Source organism: Puma concolor, chromosome A2 (genome assembly GCF_028749965.1).
Source record: "Puma concolor isolate L17-30 chromosome A2, mPumCon1.1.hap2, whole genome shotgun sequence".
In the NCBI taxonomy this organism is placed as follows: Eukaryota; Metazoa; Chordata; class Mammalia; order Carnivora; family Felidae; genus Puma; species Puma concolor.
In genome coordinates this window covers 111,850,482-111,870,001 of record NC_141668.1, presented here as the reverse complement: position 1 = coordinate 111,870,001, position 19,520 = coordinate 111,850,482, and the positions used below count along the sequence as shown (strand labels likewise).

At 46.5% G+C, this 19,520-nt stretch overlaps 1 protein-coding gene across 3 annotated transcripts in view; it reads right to left on the bottom strand.

The window, feature by feature from the left end:
* CHCHD6 (coiled-coil-helix-coiled-coil-helix domain containing 6) overlaps nucleotides 1-19,520 on the bottom strand; it is a 252,149-nt gene that overhangs the window by 109,593 nt on the left and 123,036 nt on the right. For all 3 annotated transcript variants that reach the window (XM_086697267.1, XM_086697269.1, XM_086697268.1), the window contains exon 5: nucleotides 7,801-7,884. In XM_086697267.1, the coding sequence (XP_086553393.1) occupies nucleotides 7,801-7,884 (84 nt within the window). The remainder of the gene's footprint in view (nucleotides 1-7,800; nucleotides 7,885-19,520) is intronic.

Below are 19,520 nucleotides of genomic sequence, written 5' to 3'. Positions count from 1 at the left end.
TCCCCCCACGCCCCACCCAACCTACGTTACACAACTTAGACACTGTACATAGCAAAGGAGCTGTGCAGCCCGTTCTGCAGGGCCCCTGGCGCAGACATCTTTCCCAGGGAAGCTGGCCACAGGGCCCAGGAAAGCCATGGCCTCTCCGCATGCACAACAGAGGGGGCAGTCTCTGCTCCCTCCTCATCTCAGAGGTTACCATGAGGTAACAGCGAGAATTTCTGCGAAGATGAGACCGCGACGTAAAGAAACAGACCTTCAGCAATACACAGAGTAGGTGCAGGGAAGTGTGGGATGATGTGGCGGTGGTATGGAGGTGGCAGTGGCCGAGGCAGAGGACACGGTGGTAGTGACGGGGGTGACGGCCCAGGTGATGATGGTGGTGGTGGCAGAACCCAAGTGGTAACAGCATCTATCTCCAGAGCCTGTGATTAACCCTTCCTCTCACCCTATGGTGGAAAACTGTAAGACTAACGGACAGTGTTGCAAGGAAGCCGAGTCCTACTGCTACCACTACTAGCTGGGTGTACTACTAATTACCTATGGGACTTCTGGGGAGTGATGGGAACAACGGCAGTTATATTATTAGATCTGGCTGGTCAACAGTAATGGCAGGTACCACTTATAGAATGATATATTACAACGGACTAGCTTCTCTGTCACGTCTTTATTAACTTGAAAAAAGTAATTACTACTGTCCCCATTGTAAAGATGAAGACTCCCAAGGCTCAAGGGCTTAAGTGACTTGATCACGCCTATAAAGCCAGTAGGTGGTGAAGCTGTAATTCAAACCAGGTCCCTCTAGATCTAAAAACCCAGTGCTTACAGCCAGAGCAAGTGATTCTCAAACCACTCGGTTGCCTTGGGGCCCTTTTCTTATCTGTGAAAATAATTGGAGTGGATCAATGGTTCTCAGTTTCTTTGTTTCCTCATCAGAGGACCCGGTGCCACCAGCACAGGTATAAAAAGCCCATTCTTGCTAAGAAAGGCCATCCTAAATCTCTAGGCAATACAGTCTTCCAGTTCTCACTTCCAGCAGTGTCGAGAACACACAAAATGGCCATTTTTATGCCGGTCCCATTACCAAAAAGTGGCGCTAGGTGGGTAACAGGCGTGCGGGTATTTTTTAGTCACCTGGGGAAGAACTTCTGGACTCAACAATCTTCAAAAGTCCTTTGGGCCCAGAGCAGTCAGCTCAGTAGGCAAAGGGCTGCTCCCCACAATGATCAGGGGGGGTGGGCTCCTTCCCCACATGGGCCAATTTCTGGCTGCATTGTTTTCAGGTCACTGTTACCTGTTCCCTCCTCCAAATCCCCAATGTTCTGGCAGCTTCTCTCGGCATGCACGTCACACTTGCCATGCCTCGGTCTTGCGTCCTCAGTGGTGAGCCCCTCTCTGTCTGACTCTCTGGTACTGAGGTAGAGCCCGACACCAAGCAAGCCCCCCCACATTCGGGAGAAAAGCCTGCTGGTTACTCAGAGCACTTGGCGGTCAACAGTTCTTCCAACAAGACATACTGCTCACTCACCATGCGACCGGAAGTCACTCCACCCCAGAGCCACAGGGCGACTCCTCCGAGAACACGGAGTGAAGGCGGCCCTTCCCACCACACACCCTCCAACCACCTCTGGGACCTGGCTTCCGCTGCACCCCTCAGGGACGTGTTATGAGTTCTCCTCCTCCCAGAAATATGATGGAGTCACTCACTCTTAAACCACCGCATTCACTGTGGCCCCACTCCACAAGTAACCCAGCTTCAGTTTCCACGGCAATACTGGAAAAGTGCATTCAACATAACTCAGGTGTTCACCACAATTGGAGGGCTCTCCTCCAGTCCTTCCTGGCCTGCAGCATTTGGCACCGTTGACCACACACACTCTCTCGAACTTTTCTTCCGAGCTGATCTGAGAGGCAGCATGGCGTGGGGGAAAAGCAGAGACTTCAGAGCTCTGACTTCATCCATCAGCTACATGGCTTCTGGCAGCTCATTTAACCTGATTCCCAGTTTCTTCATTTATAAAATGTATAATATAATCTACCTTGCAGGATTGCTGCAAGGATTGGCAATAATTTATGTAAAAGAGCCTGGCACATAGCAGATGCTCATGACATCGTGGTGGCTGTCATCTTGTGGGACACAGAACTCCATGTCTGACACTTTCAATCATCTGCTGGCCATCTCCACTTCATATGTGCAGGTCTAGAATTAAACTCACGACCTTCCCCAAGTGTCGTGGCTCACTTGAATTTTTTCTGTCTCTTAATGGCACCGTTACCCTTCCGGACATTCAAGCTCAAGTCTTTCTCCAGCTGACAGCCCTTCAAGAACTCCCAATGTTATCCTAATGGAAGGCCACGCTGTGAGCCAGTCATCCGGGGTCCTTCATGATGTGACCCCAACCTATTTTTACAGCCCTCCCCCCCACTGCCCACAGTCACGTGGAGGTCTCCGTCCAGAAGCCCCACCTCTTCATGTCCCGTCCTGTGGGCTGCCCACTCCATCCTGCTCATGCTCCAAACACAGCTTTCACCAAGAGGCCTATCCCGGAACCCCCGCTGCGTCACTGTTTCCTGCCTGCTCATACACACTTTCCTTTCTTTATTCTTGCAAACATCTATTGGGCACCTATTCTATGCCAAACACTGCATCCCCAGCCCTGGGTGATGAATCACCCCTGATGAATCAGACCAGTGAGGACTCTGCTTCCAGACCTTCACAGTCTGGAAGTGGAAACAGTCACAGATGCCAACAGCCACAAGACAGCGTGGCAAGTGCTAGAACACATGCAGGGCGCAGGGCCTAGGAACATGCAGAGAGGGAGTGGCAGGTGACACCGCTGGTGCCTACAGGTAGGCCTGCCTTCCTCCGCTGCATCGGACTTTGTGTTAAATAGAACATACTAACAGAAAAATGCAAAACCTCCCAACACAGCTTGATGAATTCGCACAGTCGAACCCACCTGCGTAACCAGCACCCACATCAAGAAAGGGAACTCTGCCCCACTCTACGAGCCCCCTACACATTCTCTTCCACGTTACTCCCCCCAAAGGTAACCGTTATCCCACTTTCTAGCGTCACAGATTAGTTCTGCCGGGTTTGAAAGTCAAGTAACAGATCCACCCGACGTACACGTATGCTTCCGTGTGGCCCTTCTGCTTACCATTCTGCGGCTGACATTCACCAGCACCCCTGCTGATGGCCATGACTTGTTCATCCTCACGCCCATCTGGGCTTCCACTCTGACGACCACCATGACGGATCCGTCCCCCTGTTGACAGCGATTGTGAATGATTCTGCAATGAACGTTCTACAGTCTTTGGTTTTTGGTGAACCTATGGACACATTTCTGTTGGGCACCGAACTGCCGGGTTGTAGGGTATGCCTATGTTCAGCTTTAACAGACAACGGGTGATAGCTTTCCAAAGTGGCCTTGCCAATTTACAGCGCTGCCAGTGGCGTGAGGGCCTGAGTTAACCACACATAGCCTGGCCAGCACTCACTGGTACCCATCGCTCCCATGTCAGCCACTCTGAGCATGGAACGGTATTGCCTCGTGGTTGTCACTGCATTTCCTCAACATGTGTGAGGCTGGGCCTTTTCACGTGCTCCCGACCAGGGGCCCACCTTCTCATGTAAAGCAGAATTCTCCTCTTCCTCTGTGCCCTAGAGCAGCTCCTGTCTTCCTGAACAGACTCCGACTGACACCCCCAGGGACATCAGGCAGGGGGCTGTTTAGTGCTGTCACTGAGAAAGCTGCAGGCTTGGCAGGATCACATGACAGTTGTTCCTTAAAAAAAGAAAGCCGGAGTAGAAGCAAAGAGGGAAAAACAGGAAAAGGGCTGACTGTTCACATATCGATGCTGGGGTGGTGTGTGTGCCCAAGGGGAGGAGGAACAGAGATTTATGTTCTGGGGAAAAAGCCCGAGATCCAGGAAGAATACACATATTTTTCAGGTTCTCCCCTTCTCCCTACCTCCAGCTGTGAAGCTTGACCCCCCAGATGCTCTCCCCACTTTGCAGTCGCTGAGTTCGGAAAAAGCAAGACCATTTTTACAGGGCTGCCAGGTCTGGTCACGGGAAGTCGGCTCTCTGGCATCCTCCCATGTGCGGCCCTCTTCCTCAACATCTCCCTCCCCTCCCAAACTGTGCTGTGAATTTCATGAGGTAGGAATGACAGGTGTCGGGACCGTCTCTGGGCATCTAGCAGAATTAAACAGATATGGAATTAACGAATGGCTACGCATTTATTACATGAGGAGAAAAAGGATGGAAATGACACGAAAGAGAATAGGACACTTCAACGTCAGATACTTGTACACAGATGACCACTCAGCCCCCAAACAACTGGCAGGTTGGTCTTAACATTTCCGTGTCAAAGGTAAGAAAGTTGAGGCTGTAGAATTTAAATAGCTTGCTCAGAGTCAGAAGTCTGGTCAATTCCTGAAGCCAAACTAGGACTCCATCACGCACCCCACACACCTTGCTCCCCACGCACCTGCGCTCGGCCCCATGGCAGAGGGCAGGAGACGCACCCTTGGCCAGCCAGAGCTGTCAGATCGATGGCCTTCAGGTCTCATTCAGAGCCACCCAGCACCCAGGGTTCCACCAGCAGACAGCAGATGCGCTAGTTCTGACAGGACACAAGTCACCCTTAGCCCCGAGATAACTGAATCCAGGTGGAGCGCAGGTGAAACCCACAACCAGGTCTTCCGTTTCCCACAGGAAAACACAAAGGGCAGCTGAGCAAAGGCTCTGGGAGGCCAGTTACGATGGCAGGAGGTGCAGAACTGCAACTCGGACAGTCGAGGCGGTGGACAGCGTCACCTTCCTGGACCCTACACCCGGCATACGGCAACGGAAAATGGCCCTGCTCTCTAACACTGTCAGGCCCGTGAGAAACACCCAGTTGTGAGCAGCGCATGGTCTCCATAGTGCTTTGCACACAGCCCTCGCCTACCCCTCTGCGTGGCGAAGGACAGACAGGTGTTGTGGCAGGCACCCGAGAAAAGCCCAGAGAAGCCCGGGGAGGAGATTTCTGCGTCCCAGAGAGCAGCCCACCGTTGATGACAAGATCCATCTCCGCACGCATACGTGTGCACACATGCATCCGCTGAACCCAAACCGGAAGCATCAGGACTTGAAGGAGAATCGCCAACACCGCTGTGCACCAGAGAGAGGCCCCCGGCACATGCCAACACCTGTCCGATGTTCCCTCCTCCAATGTTGCCGTCAACACCCGGAGGGAGGCATCAATATCTCCATTTCATAGATGGAGAAACGGAGATGTGAGGAGGCGCAGTGTGGTTGCAGAGGGCAATGACACAGAGCCGTGTGGGGTCCCGGGTCCACTGTGAATGCGCTAGCCCTTGCTTCACAGCTGTGTGTGGACACCACATCTAGGGTTTGCCTCCAGGTGCCATGAGACCCTCCCCAGGCCCCTGCAATCCCAGCAGCTCACCGCTCTCTGTGATGAAAGGAAAAAACACTCCTCACTTAGATCTTGCAGTGTGGGCGTGAGGAACAATTACTCAGAAAGATTATAAAGCGCAGGAGCCCTACAAAATATGATTTCCACCCTCAAGAATAATCATCTAGGGAATAAATACTGCAGTACAAAGGGGTCAAGACGTCTCCTCCCCCTTGAAAATGAGTCTGGATTCTGTGCAGGATTTCCCTACCTGCCAATCACAGTCCTATGGGCGAAAGGGCAGGAGGCTTCCAGCCGAGGGGCGGGCGGACCCAGCACGGCGCCCCCCACGAGCCTGGGCCTCTGTGTCCCCCATCCCAACCTGCTCTGGCCCCTGACCATACTCCCAACTTTTTTGGGTGGTCGCGGATGATTCAGCAGCTGCTCCAAGTTTCCCCCTGAACAGGTTTCCACCATCAATTTCCAAACTTAAGAGGAAATGGGAAAAGAAAAGAAAGGAGCCTGCTGATTGGAAGGCCCTTAAGCTGTGTGTACAGAAGCTGAAAATGTCAAGGTCTGAGAGTATTCAACAAATGAAAGCAGAATTATATAAAAGCAACAGCTAATAAAAAAGATTGTCGGAGGCCGAGTTCCTCATCTTCCCAGCCATTACAGGAATAAAATTATCCACAGAGGAGATGGGAAACCTTTCTCAAGACCGGTACAATTAAGCCTTAGGATCATGCGTCTTTGCTCCCCCTTTTGCAGCACCCCTTCCACCCCGCCCCCTCCCATCTCCCTCGCCAATCTCTAGTTCCCAGGACATGAGAGGGGCTTTCCTTTTGCACAGTGTCACCAGCAAAATGCTAGTATTTCAGAGTCAGACAGGTGACCATGTTTTTGCACCTCCTTCTGGAAGCATTTGATAACTTCACAATCATGTAGGAAACCCTCATTTTAGAAAAAGGGCACATGTGCCTATGTAGAGTCTGGACGTCCCCGTAGGATGAGCGGGGAAGAACAGATGAGAAGGAAGGGCCCATCCAGGAGAATTTACTTCCCTTTTGGCGAGGCAGAGAACAGGGCCCAAGGAGGAGAACCCCAGTGGGGATGGGAAAGGAGAGTGACAGGGGAAAACCGAGCTGAGACAAGGAAGAACACTGTAAGGCTACTGCCCTTCACCCCGAGCAGACACACGCACACACGCTTCCAGAAGCCAAACCCAGAGAGGGAAATGCAAGCGGAGCTCAGCAGGAGGCCGCGGAATTGCACATATAACAACACAAAAAAATCTGCGCTCGTGAACATATGGGCAACTGTGATAATTAGAGCTATGGCTGGTGGAATGTTTTTCCCCTTTTCCAGGATCTCAAATCACAATCCTTGTCATTGCAGCTACAGTCAAACCTGGGCAGGAGGCTGTTCTGGGGACACCTCTGCTGGTTAAGGGGCCACTTCTATAAGTGGCTGGAGGTGCCCTGCTGGCCTCCAGGACCACGCCACCACCTTCGGTGTTCACATCACAATTGGTGCCATCCCCTAAACACCCTGCAGGAGGCAGACAGGGGCGTCCCTGGAGCAAGGAGAAGCGTCCCTCCTATCCCCGCTGCCTGGAAATCCAGAAACCCACATTTCTACCAGCCTTCAGAGTGCCATGCCACAGGAGAAAAGCCCAAGGAAATCAAGCCCCTCAAGCAAACTGTCAATTTCAAAGCTCCAAACCGTGACAAACGATTCTCGAAGATTTGCCTGCAATAAGCTGATGGCTCGGATTGCCTGGCATGCCGTCTCAGGCAGGAGGAAGAACATTTTTTTTTTTTTAAAAACCTCCCAACCGTCTCCCATCCATGATTTAAGCCATTTGAAAAATCTGTCATGATCAACAAATTAAGCACTCCCCCACAAAAGTAAACAAGTTACCAAATGAATTTTCAAGAGTCGTTGTAGGCTTTATCAACAACAAAAAAAGAATGAGGATGTCTCTGAATCTCCTTCATTTCAAAGGCTTATCCCTAGGAAAGTGGGGAGCGAGTAGCCATGGTGCCCTTTGATCTCCCCGACTCCCGGGAGAAAATCAATAATACAACTTTAATATATTTGTACAGCATGACTTCACGTTATAATTATTTTTATCCAGTGCAGCTTAACTAAGGTAGGCTAGGGCTCAGCACCGCCCTGTGGTGAAAATGAGTCTTTCCTGAGGCTGAACGACAGCATGGCCAGCCGCATTCACAAAACACAGGCCACTTAAACACTGTGATCTCTGTGACTACAACTTGGGGAAAGGCTGAGGGTGAGGGAGGGCGTGTCCGCAGGGGCACCGGCCACTGGGGCGACTGGACCCTGGGGCTTTCAGGGCCTGGCGCCCAAAGGCGGCCGCCGTGAGCCTTACCTTCCTCTCGAGGCGTCCCAGCTGCTCCTTATAGAAGGTGTCACGACGGCTCAGCTCTGCCTCCCGGCTCTCCAGCTCCCTGGCCTGGCGGGAAGAGAACAAAGCCCACGTTAGGCGACGGCAGCTGGGCTGAGCTGCGGGAGACACCAAGGGGGTTTTGTTCAGAGACACTGACTGTGCAAGCAGCAGCGATGGGCGTTGAAAACCTGTGCTATGCTGGACTGCTTACATACCCTGTGTTGAGTTTCCACCTCAGGACTTCAGTGTAGCACGCTGCTAGAGCCATTTCAGAGGACAAGCACTAACATTTACCGAGTGCCTACTAGGCGCCAGGTACTAGTCCAAGTGCTTCCCCCAGACCTTCTCACTGGACCCTCACAGCACCTCTAAACGGTAGGCAGGGTTGCTAGGAAGCCCCTGTAGGTGAATAAATGGAGGGGCTAAGTGACCGCCCCCACCCACAGCTATGAGGGAGGAACTGGGGCTTGAGCCCCAGCACGTACAGGGCCTGACCACAGAGCTGCACTGCCTCAAGGTCACACGGCCTGGAAGGGCCGGAGCTGTTCCCCGGCCATGGAGTTCTCACGCCCAGCACCGGACCAGGCCACCAACTCACACGTGAGCTCTCAGAGGCAGGGTGCCAGAATGCCCTTCTTCTGGCAAGGCCAGCTCCCTCCTTCAGGGGTCAGGGATCTGAAAGGTGAGCAGTATCAGAACCCCAGAACCCTAGAGCTGGAGAGGACGGCTGCTCCCGCACCCACCGGATGCAGAACAAACAGAATTGCTGGCACATATGGCCGAGGACCCTCCCTGAAGGTGACAGCGAGGCTGAGGGGCTTGGCTGGCCAGGACCAGCAACCTGGAGCCAGGAGACCTGGGGGTGAACCTGCCTCACTCTTAACTATCTGGGTGATCAAGCTCCAGCTTCCTCAGGTATAAGACATAAGCCCGCACCAGAAGTGCCTGCCCCACAGGACTGTGTGGGAGGTTAAAGAAAACAGGCAGGGCCACAACAGGCCTCCATCAAGGGACACCTGCATCACGGCAGTCTTCTCCTGCCTGGGACATCCATGGCCCCGCAGCCTCTCAGGACCTCTGTGGGACAAGGCCCCAAGGCCTGCCCCCACCCGGGGTCTGAGCACCCCAGAGGGCCGGCTCACCGCTCGTGCAGACAAGTAATGCCATCTGATCGCTGTGTGCTCTGTGTAAGGGTCCAGTACACTCCAGCACCATTTCAGGCTCCTGTATCACTTAATTACCATGACCCCAAGAGCATAAAGCTAGCCAATGACAGAAACCATGAACCTCTGTCAGCAGTGACTCCAGGTCCTGAGCTGCCTCCTTCAGACCACACTATGGTGTCAGCACATGGGTCTGAACTGGGCAAAAATACCACCCAGGACAAGAACTGATGTTTCTGAAAGCCCATTCCCTCGGCAATGCTACACCCAGACATGAAAATGTGCTAAAGCCCAGCAGGGGATCAGCAACGAGGAGCTAACCACAGGACAGCGACAGCAGCTGAGGAAGGACCTGGGTTTGAAGGACTTGGCTGCACCCGGGGAACGTGGGCTGGCTGGGCTTGGCGACACGCTGACAACCTGGGAGTCGCACTCTAACGCGGGCTCCACCACTGAGTGGCCTGCGAGCTGGAGCAATTTGCTCTCCTTTTCTTGGGTATGTCCTCCTTACCTGTAGAATGGAGAACAGAGGGGAGACTTGGCTCCTGAGGCTGCTTCAGAATATCTAAAAATGCCAAGAAGGCTTCTGGAATGCCTGTGGAATGCCAACACTTCAGAAAAGCTAAATACAAACAGTGAAACTGAATGCTGGGGGATTTCTCGTGGGTTTTTTCAAAGCACGACGCTGAGGCAGGGTCCCAGGAATGGGAGTGTGGTGAATCTGTGCTGGGCCCTCCGCAGCCACCTGGGCCCTCACCCTCAGCCGTCCCTGGGACAATCGGAGAAGCCGGCGTGACACAACGAAGCAGCCAGGACAGGGATGTCTCCTGGGGCTCTGGACTTGCTGTTTTCTGGCCGACGGTCCCAGCCAACCGGGAAGATGACACCAGAAAGCAAAACTGCCATGAGGCTCTTCTTCTGCCATTCCCTGAAGGCCAGCGGGACGGTACATGAGGAGGCCTTTCCAGGCATCTGTCCACCCTCCCTCCAGCCTACACATCAGGATGCCTCCTCTGGGCAGAGGCTCCAGGAACACTCAGCTCATGGCTCCCGGGCCTGTGCTGGCATGGGTATCTATGTCAGAAATGGGATAAGGCTCCAGGCAAAGCTCCCCAACCATCGAGGCTTCCTCAGGCCACAGAGAGACAGTTCACACACAAGAAGAGATATTGAGGACACAGGGGTCTCCTTTTATAGCCATGTCAATCTGCAACACCACGAAGCCGATGCCAAGTAAGGAAGTGATTAACTGCTCAGAGAACAAGGAGTCTGTCATACCCACTGGAACGGAAGCTCTGTGACAGGAAGGGCCTTCCCGCTCTCGGCCTATCCCCAAAGCCTTGGCCTCCAGCACCGTAAGCCAGCAAGGTGGCTAGCTCACTTCCTCCACCCCATCCTGAGATTTATAATGACAACAGACAGGAGGAGGTGACATGTGAAAAGGGCTGCGGAAAATGCATGCGGTATGAACGTCTGGCTGTCAGTGCCTGGCCCGGAGCAGGGACCCACTTGGCTTTGATGAATGAAGGCGGGCATGAGACAACACTGGTCACTCTACATAGCTGCTACAGTCCAACACGCGCCTCCCAGCACTCACGAGAGGCCATGCGGCAGGCACCTCGCAGCATGACCGTGGAATTAAGGAGGCACAGGCAGGTTTCAGTGACTGATTCAGTAATTTATCAGAACATTATTGAGTGCCTACCACGTGACAGACACTATCGCAAAGGGGTTGTGGATACAAAAGGGAAATAAGAAAGAGTTTCTGTTCTCGTGGAGCTTAGATCCCAGTGGGAGAGACAAATGTGTGTGCAGAGAAATAAGATAATTTTGGAGAGGGATATGTGCTGGGGAGGCCACAGGCAGAATAACTTGTGGGGTAGCAGGTTGTTATTTTCTCTAAGGAGATTTCCAAGCCAGTCTTCTAGGAAAAAATACTGAGTAAAGTATGCTGTTTCCAATACAAAGGCAAAATATCACCATTATGAAGATCTACTTGGTGGATTACAGTCTTTGAATGGGGAATTGAAAAGAATCTTCAGTGATTTAGTCAAGGACTTCCTCCAGTCAAGAGAGTACAGTAAGTTCACACTTTGATGCATCGTCCCTGCTCTAAACACATAGCAAGAACAGACAAAATATGAGAACAGGACACCAAAAAGACATGGCCAGGTTCAAAAACAAGATTAAAACGTCTAACAGAACAGGAATGCAAAGCAGTGGGTAAGGCCAGAGCCACAGGCTTGCTGGGCTCTGGGTCTGGAGTTGGCAGAGGCAGCCAGAACAAAGCCTGCTCCACAGAGTGGGGCACTGGTGCCAGCCTTGCCACCCGCAACCCAGGGCTCTCTCAGAACAAGGAGCTGATGCAAAAAATTCCTGAAGACCCCGTGTAGGGCTGCAGTTCAGCCCACAGGCCATAGCTCCAATCCACTCAACCCTTGGCCACAAATGACTCAACCCCACCCCCACCCCCACCACCACCCCCAGCTCAGGTCCCAGCTCCGCAGCACCACTAATGCCACCACAGTGATGGGCCTCAGGAGCACCACAATCACCTGTCCCTGCATCTGGGCACAGCTGCAGACCGCTAGAAACGTACTAGGCGGGGAGAAACGAAAATGAGAGCAAAAACAAAGTAGAGTGAAACAAGACAAAAATCAAACTTTCTACTCAAAATGAGCCTGCAGGGGCGCCTGGGTGGCTCAGTCGGTTAAGCGTCCGACTTGGGCTCAGGTCATGGTCTCACAGTTGGTGAGTTCAAGCCCTGTATCCAGCTCTGTGCTGACAACTCAGAGCCTAGAGCCCGGAGCCCGCTTTGGATTCTGTGTCTCCCTCTCTCTGTGCCCCTCCCCCTCTTGTGTGTGCACGCACGCTCTCTCTCTCTCAAAATAAACATTAAACAAATTTTTTTTTTTCTTAATGAGTCTGCAAACCAAATCCCAAATACATGAAGCACTGTGACACTTAGCAAGGCTACCAATAAAATCAGCAATTGGAACATGAATCCACTCCAGATGAAATAAATTCTATGGGACATTATGACCAAGGATTTTTTACAACTTTTTATTATGCAAAAATTTAAACATGAGACAGAATAATTTAATAAAACCCCAGACAGCCAACACTAAGCTTCAAAATTTATAAACTTAAGGAAATCTTGTTTTACCTATAATCCCCACCCTCTCACTATCCCCAAATTTCTTACAGCAGATCATTTCATCTGTACATACTTCAAATACTTCTTTAAAAAATAAGGACTTTTCTTTTCCTAAACTAAACCATAGTACCATTGCATACCCTCCAAATTAATTCCTTAACATCACCAAATATTCAGACAGTGTTCCAATTTTCAAATGATAAAGGATTTTAAAAGTGCATGTTTAAGGTACTCAAAAGATAAATGAACTTCTTGGGGCACCTGGGTGGCTCAGTCGGTTAAGCAGCCGACTTTGGCTCAAGTCATGATCTCACGCCTCATGAGTTCGAGCTCCATGTCAAGCTGCTGACAGCTCAGAGCCTGGAGCTTGCTTTGGATTCTCTGTCTCCTCTCTCTGCCCGCCCCCCCCCCCCCAAATAAACATTAAAAAACATTTTTTTAAAGATAAATGAACTTCTAATTGAAAAAGAAGAAATTATGAACCTGGAACAGGAAAACCCCCAAACAGGTAAATATTATAAACTTAAATTCCTTCAAAGTAAAAATGATGGATAAGCTGAGGGCAGTAAGGTGGAAATAAGCAAACTGGAATGTAGTACAGTAATGGGATCCAGAACATTGCAACAGAAGACAAAGATAAAATGTACAAAAGAGGAGCTGAAAAACTTGGAAGACAGACTGAGAGACTCCAATGTATGTCTAAGAACTATTTCAGAAGAAGAGCCCAAAAGGGATGGCAGAGAAAGAAGAGATGAAGGAGGAAGAGAAGGGAGGGAATGGAGAGGAAGAAGACGGATGCTAGAGCAGAGGCAAGGGAGGGTGGGAGAGAGGGAGCAAGATGTGGCCATAAGGAGAAAATGGGGGGCTGAAGGAAAACACGGGGAGGAGAAGAGGATGTAAACTGAAAATCCCAAATTAAATTCTAGAAATAAGTATTTCAGTTATCACAAAAAAATATGCGCTCGACCGCTTCTTAGATGGTCCCCAAGGATCCCATGTCCTGATACTTGTCTTTGTGTGATGCCCTCTCCTTGAGTGTGGGCTGCACCTAATGACAAACTTTTCAAATGGACAGAATATGGCAAAAGTGGTAGGATGTCACTTTCCGGCTGCCAAAAGCTAGTGATTTCTGTCTTGCTCCCCCACTCCCCCCTCGCTCACACTGAAGAAGCAAGTTTCCATATTGTAAGCTGCCCTATGGAGACACCCACACAGTAAGGAACTGAGGGAGGCCTCCAGCCATCAGCCAGCGAGGAACTAAATCCTGCTAACAGTTGTACGAGGGAGCATGGAACCAGGGCTGCCCTGAGCTGAGCCCTCTGATGAAACTGCAGCCCTGAGATGGAGGCACCCAGCTAAGCTGTGTCCAGGACCCAGATCCACAGACTCTGTGAGACAGTAAATATTTCTTATTTTCAACCACTGAAGTTTGTAATTTCTTATTTAGGAATAGACGACTAATACAAAACATAACCTGGTTAATCTCACCCTTAAAAAAATTCTTACTTTGGGTAAAAGAAAAGAAGAAAATCTAACTATATGCCATTACGAGACACTCAAGCCCCCATACTAATGATCTTAGAGAACAGAAGAAAACCCTTCACTGGCATATATACCACAGTGTCTACTGTTTTATTTACACAAAAGGTTGAGCATTCAGTCAAAAGTGTAAACACAGTACACACACACACACACACACACACACACACACACACACACACACGAAAATAATGATCTACCATAAAGAGAAAATACCCAATGCAATCAGATGCAACAATGGTTCACATGTTACAAGTAACACAGAGGAACTTCAAAATAACTATGATCAATATGTTAAAGAATCTAGCAGAGAAGGGTAGATACCTACCATATGTGAAGAAAGGGAGAATTTCCACAAGGATATGGGCACTCTCTGGCCTCCATTATTTATGATAATAAATAAGCTATTAATATTATTGAGGATTCCTTGCATGTGACAAATTGATTCTATCCTGCTACTTTTAAGATTCTCTCTTTGACTCTGGTGTTCAACAGTCTATGATGTGTCCAGGTGTGAATCTTTTTGAGATCTCCTGAGATCTCCCCTACACATTCATCTGGCCTTCTAGATTCCCAGGAATATGCTGAAGCTTTTCTAAGCCTTCTTTGAACATCTTGTTATCTAGTTTTTAAAAAAAAAATACCGGTGGTATTTTGATGGGGATTACATTAAATGTGTAGATTGCACTGGGTAGTATGGACACTTTAACAATGTCTCTTCTCCCAACCCATGATCGATCATGAAATATCTTTCCATTTCCTTGTGTCATCTTCAATTTCTTTCATAAATGTTTTAGGTGTTCAGAGTTCAGATTTTTTACCTCTTTGGTTAAGCTTATTCCTAGGTATTTTATTATTTTTGGTGTAATTGCAAACAGGACTGTTTTCTTAATTTCTCTTTCTGCTACTTCATTATTAGTTTATAGACATGCAACAGATTTCTGTATATTGATTTTGTATCCTATGACCTTACTGAATTCATCTATCAGTTCTAGTAGTTTTTTGGTGGAGTCTTTAGGGTTTTTGTTTTGTTTTGTTTTCTTAAGGAATCTCTACACCCAATGTGGGGCTTGAACTTACAACCCAGAGATCAACAGTGACATGCTCTATGGATGAGCCAACCAGGTACCCCTAGGGTTTTCTATGTAGAGTATCATGTCATCTGCAAATAGTAAAAATTTTACTTCTTCCTTACCAATTTGGATGCCTTTTATGTCTTTTTATTTATTTTTTTTTGTCTGACTAGTACAGCTAGCACTTGTCTTGTTCCTCATCTTAAGGGAAAAGTCGTCAGATTTTCACTGCTGAGTATGATCCTAGCTGTGGGTAGTTTTTCTTTTATTAAGCTTTTTTATCACCCTATTGTTTTCCCAAACTGTTATTCACCTCCTGGAGCAGCCATACTGTTCAACAATTGCCTCTGATTGTTTTTGAAAAATGCCTTCCAGGAAAAGGCTGTTTCCACTGAGCAACGTCTGAGTCAGATCAAGTGAAGACAGCCTTGCAGGTGGGGTCTTCCAGGAACCACCAGACAGGAAAAATAATGACAACTTTCTAGGCATGGGACTTTAAAGAACTCCGATCCTTCTCTGCCCTGTCCAGTGGTTGCCAGGCTGCTAGCTTTTACCATGACTGTGGCTGTTGGTTTTCAAACTTACTGCTTAGTTGGGGGAAAGGAGGATGGGAATGAGACGATTTAAAATGCCATAAAACTCACTGTCCTTACTGAGATTCACCATTTTTCTTGAACAAATGCTCCCGGATTGCTGCAAGTCTTTGGTTAATTTTCAAAGTTCGGGGGGGGGGGGGGGGAATAGAGCATTTTCATTGCTTTTATGGAAGGGAGAATTTTCATCAGAGGCCCTTAATCCACCATGTTCACTGACACTACCCAATACTGTAAAAACGGAACCAAATGGAAACGTTAAAAATGAATTTCTAGCATAGTATGGCATCAAATCACAGGTTTGTTAGAAGACTGGACAGAGCTTAGAAACAAGTCATTAGAAATTAACCAAACCAAAAGAGACAAAGCACGGAAGAAATAAAACTGAACAGAGGATGCGAGATCTATAGGACAATATCAAATGATATACCATACATGTAATTGGAGTCCTAGAAAGAGAAGAAAAAAAATCGGTGCAAAAGAATGAAGACAGAAAAGCCAAGAACTTTCCAAAATTAATTAAAGACAACAAATAACAGATCTGAGAAGCTCAGAAAAACCCCAAGTAGGATGCTTTTATAAAGTTCATAAATAATTCCTTAAGTAATGGAATATTTTTTGAACATAGACTGTCGTAAGTTTAAAAAAAAACAAATAATTTCTAGAGCAACCTCTAAAAAAGGAACAAAAAAAAGGTCACAAAAACTCAATTGCGAGGATAAAATGGAATTCTTAAAATATACTGATTCATCTCCACCCTCTCCCTCAAAAAAACCAACAAGAAAGTAGCAACAGAGGGGTGCCTGGGTGGCTCAGTTGGTTAAGCGTTCAACTCTTGATCTCAGCTCAGGTCTTGATCTCAGGGTCGTGATTCAAGCCCCCCCCAGCACTGGGCACCACACTGGGCGTGGAGCCTACTTTAAAAAAAAAAAAAAAAAAGTAGCAACAGAGGAACAAAGAACAGATAGAACAAACAGAAATTGAGTGTCAAGATGGTACATTTAAATCCAATTATACCAATAATCATGTTAAACAGATTTAAGCCCCTACATTAATTTCTTTTTGCTGGTATAAGAAATTAACAAAAATTTAGTGGCTTAATACAAATCTATTCTCTTACATTTCTAGAGATCAGAAATATCAAATGAGTCTTACTTGGCTAAAATCATGGTGTTGGCAGGGCTATATCTTTCTGGATGCTCTAGAAAAGAATCTATCCACTTGTCTTTTCCAGCTTCTAGAGGCTACCTGCATTTCTTGGCTCATGACCCCACATCACCCTGACCTCTGCTACCATCATCACACCTCCTTCTCTAACTTTCTATCCTACTTCCCTCTTTCCCTGATCAAGACCCTTGAGATTACACTGGATCCACTTGGATAATGCAGGATAATACCCCATCATATATCCTTAACTTAGTCACATCTGCAAAGTCCCTTTTACCATGTGAAGGAACATATTCACAGGTTCCGGAGATTAAGAAATGAGGGGCGCCTGGGTGGCGCAGTCGGTTAAGCGTCCGACTTCAGCCAGGTCACGATCTCACGGTCCGTGAGTTCGAGCCCCGCGTCAGGGTCTGGGCTGATGGCTCAGAGCCTGGAGCCTGTTTCCGATTCTGTGTCTCCCTCTCTCTCTGCCCCTCCCCCGTTCATGCTCTGTCTCTCTCTGTCCCAAAAATAAATAAACGTTTGGAAAAAAAAAAATTAAAAAAAAAAAATTAAAAAAAAAAAAAAAGAAATGAACATCTTTGGGGAACCACTGTTCTGCCTATCATACTCGCCAGTGAAAGGCAAAACTCTAAATATATGTTATTGATTTAAAAAAAATACATGTTAAACATAAAAACACAAACAGGTTAAAAAAATATAGGGAAAAGATATACTACACAAACACTAAGTACAAACACTAAGCTGTTGTAGCTATATTATAATATAGAGGAGCAGTTCATAATCATAAAGGAGACAATTATTCAAGAAGAAATAACAATTATAAATGTGTACACACCTAATAACAAAACTCTCAAATACATAAAAAACTTTAAAGAATATAAGCAAATCTACACAGTTGAAGACTTTAACATCCCTCTCTCAAAATATTGATAAAACTAGACAAAAAAAAAACCAACAAAGATATGAAAGATAAGAACAATATTATCACCCAACATGACCTAATTGACATTTATAGAATATTCCATGTAACAACTGCAGATACACATTATTCCTAAGTGAACATGAAACAGATATGAACACAGACCTTATCCTGGACTACAAGAAATTTAAACAGATGAAATCAAAGTATCCATTATAACCACAAAATTATTAAATCAGAAATTAAGAACAGCAAGATGTCTAGAAAACCCTCGAATGCTTAGAAACAAAACATATTACTCAAGAAGAGACTTGGAAATGACAGAAATGATGGGATTGGCATATAAGGGCTTCAAAATAGCTATGATAAATACTTTCAAGGATTTAAAGGAAAATATGAACACAATGAGATAAGGGGAAACTAATAAAAAGAACCAAAGAGAATTTTGAAAGCTGAAATGTAAAACACTTGAAAGGAAAGGCTGAAAAAGTGAATGCTAACTCAGTGACCTATGGAACAATTTCAATATCAACTGGTAACATATATTGTAATTAAGACTCCTGGGGAAGGGAAAAGGGAAGAAGGTAGTAGGAAAATACCCGAATATTTGAAGAACAATGAATGAAAAATTTCTAGAGGTGTTAAAAAGTATAAACCTACAGATCCAAAAGTGGAACTACCAGAAGAACCAATACAATGTAATGAATGATTTAACAGAAATATACAAAGTGTAGGGATGCCTGGGTGGCTCCGTCAGTTAAATGTCCAACTTCGGCTCAGGTCACAATCTCACAGTTCGTAAGTTCGAGCCCCGTGTCAGGCTCTGTGCTGACAGCTCAGAGCCTGGAGCCTGCATCGGATTCTGTGCCTCCCTCTCTGTGTGTCTCTCCCCTGCTTGCACTCTGTCTCTCTCTCTCTCTCTCTCTCTCAAAAATAAATAAATGTTAAGAAAAAATTAAGAGAAAAAGAAATATACAAAGTGTATACCTATGATAAGTTTAAAATGCATAATTTTCCTCGATTTACAAAACAAAGCAAATTAAAAAAAAAAAAAACCTTACCTCAAAGAATTCTGCTGCCCAGATGACTTCACTAATTAATTCTGTCAAATATTTAAGGAAGAACTCATACCATTTCTAAGCAGACTCTTTCAGCAAATAGAATAGGGGAGAACACTGTTCAACTCATTTTATGAGACTATTATAATTATCAAAGCAAACCAAACAAGGGCATTACAAGAAAAGAAATTTACACACCAACATTACTTAAGAGATGTAAAAATCCTTAACCAAAAAAAAACTAGCAAGTCAATTCCATCAATATGTAAAAAAATAAAATAAAAAAAAAAATAACATCCCATGATCATCTGGGATGTATGCCAGGAGTTCAAGGTTGCTTTAACATATAAAAATCAATCAACCTACTCACCACATTAACAAATAAAAGGAAGAAGATCATGGGATCATATCAAATAGATTCAGGAAAAATATTTGACAAAATAAATAGCCATTTATGAAAAACTTCCAGTAAACCAGGAATAGAATGAAATTCCCTTAACTCGAAGAGCATGTACAGAAAACCTACAGACGATAATGCTTTTGATGAAATACTGAATCCTTTTCCCCTAAGGTTGCAAGGAAAAAGTTAATAAGGATTTAGAAGATTTGAATAATAAAATTAACAAGGCTGACCTAATAAATATTTACATTGTTTTTAGAGTTGACTGGAACATTTGCAAAAATCAATCACTCTTTTCAGACACACCCACAAAAATAAATTAACAAATTTCAATGTATCAATAGCATACAGACCACTTCTCTGATGAAAATATAATTAAATTACAAAGCAATAATAAAAAAGACAGTTAAAAATGGGTTTGGTAATATGTCTTCTTAAATATAACTCACAGACTAAGTGAAAATAGCAATAGAAATTTCAAAATTAAAAGAATGAAAGTTCTACATTAAAAAAAAAAAAGTGTGACATTGCTAATAAAGTACCTGAGAGGTAAGTTAATGGCCTTAAGTGCTTTCTCTTAAAAAAAAAGAAAAACTGAGACAAAAAAAATTCCTCATTTCGTGTGCAAAC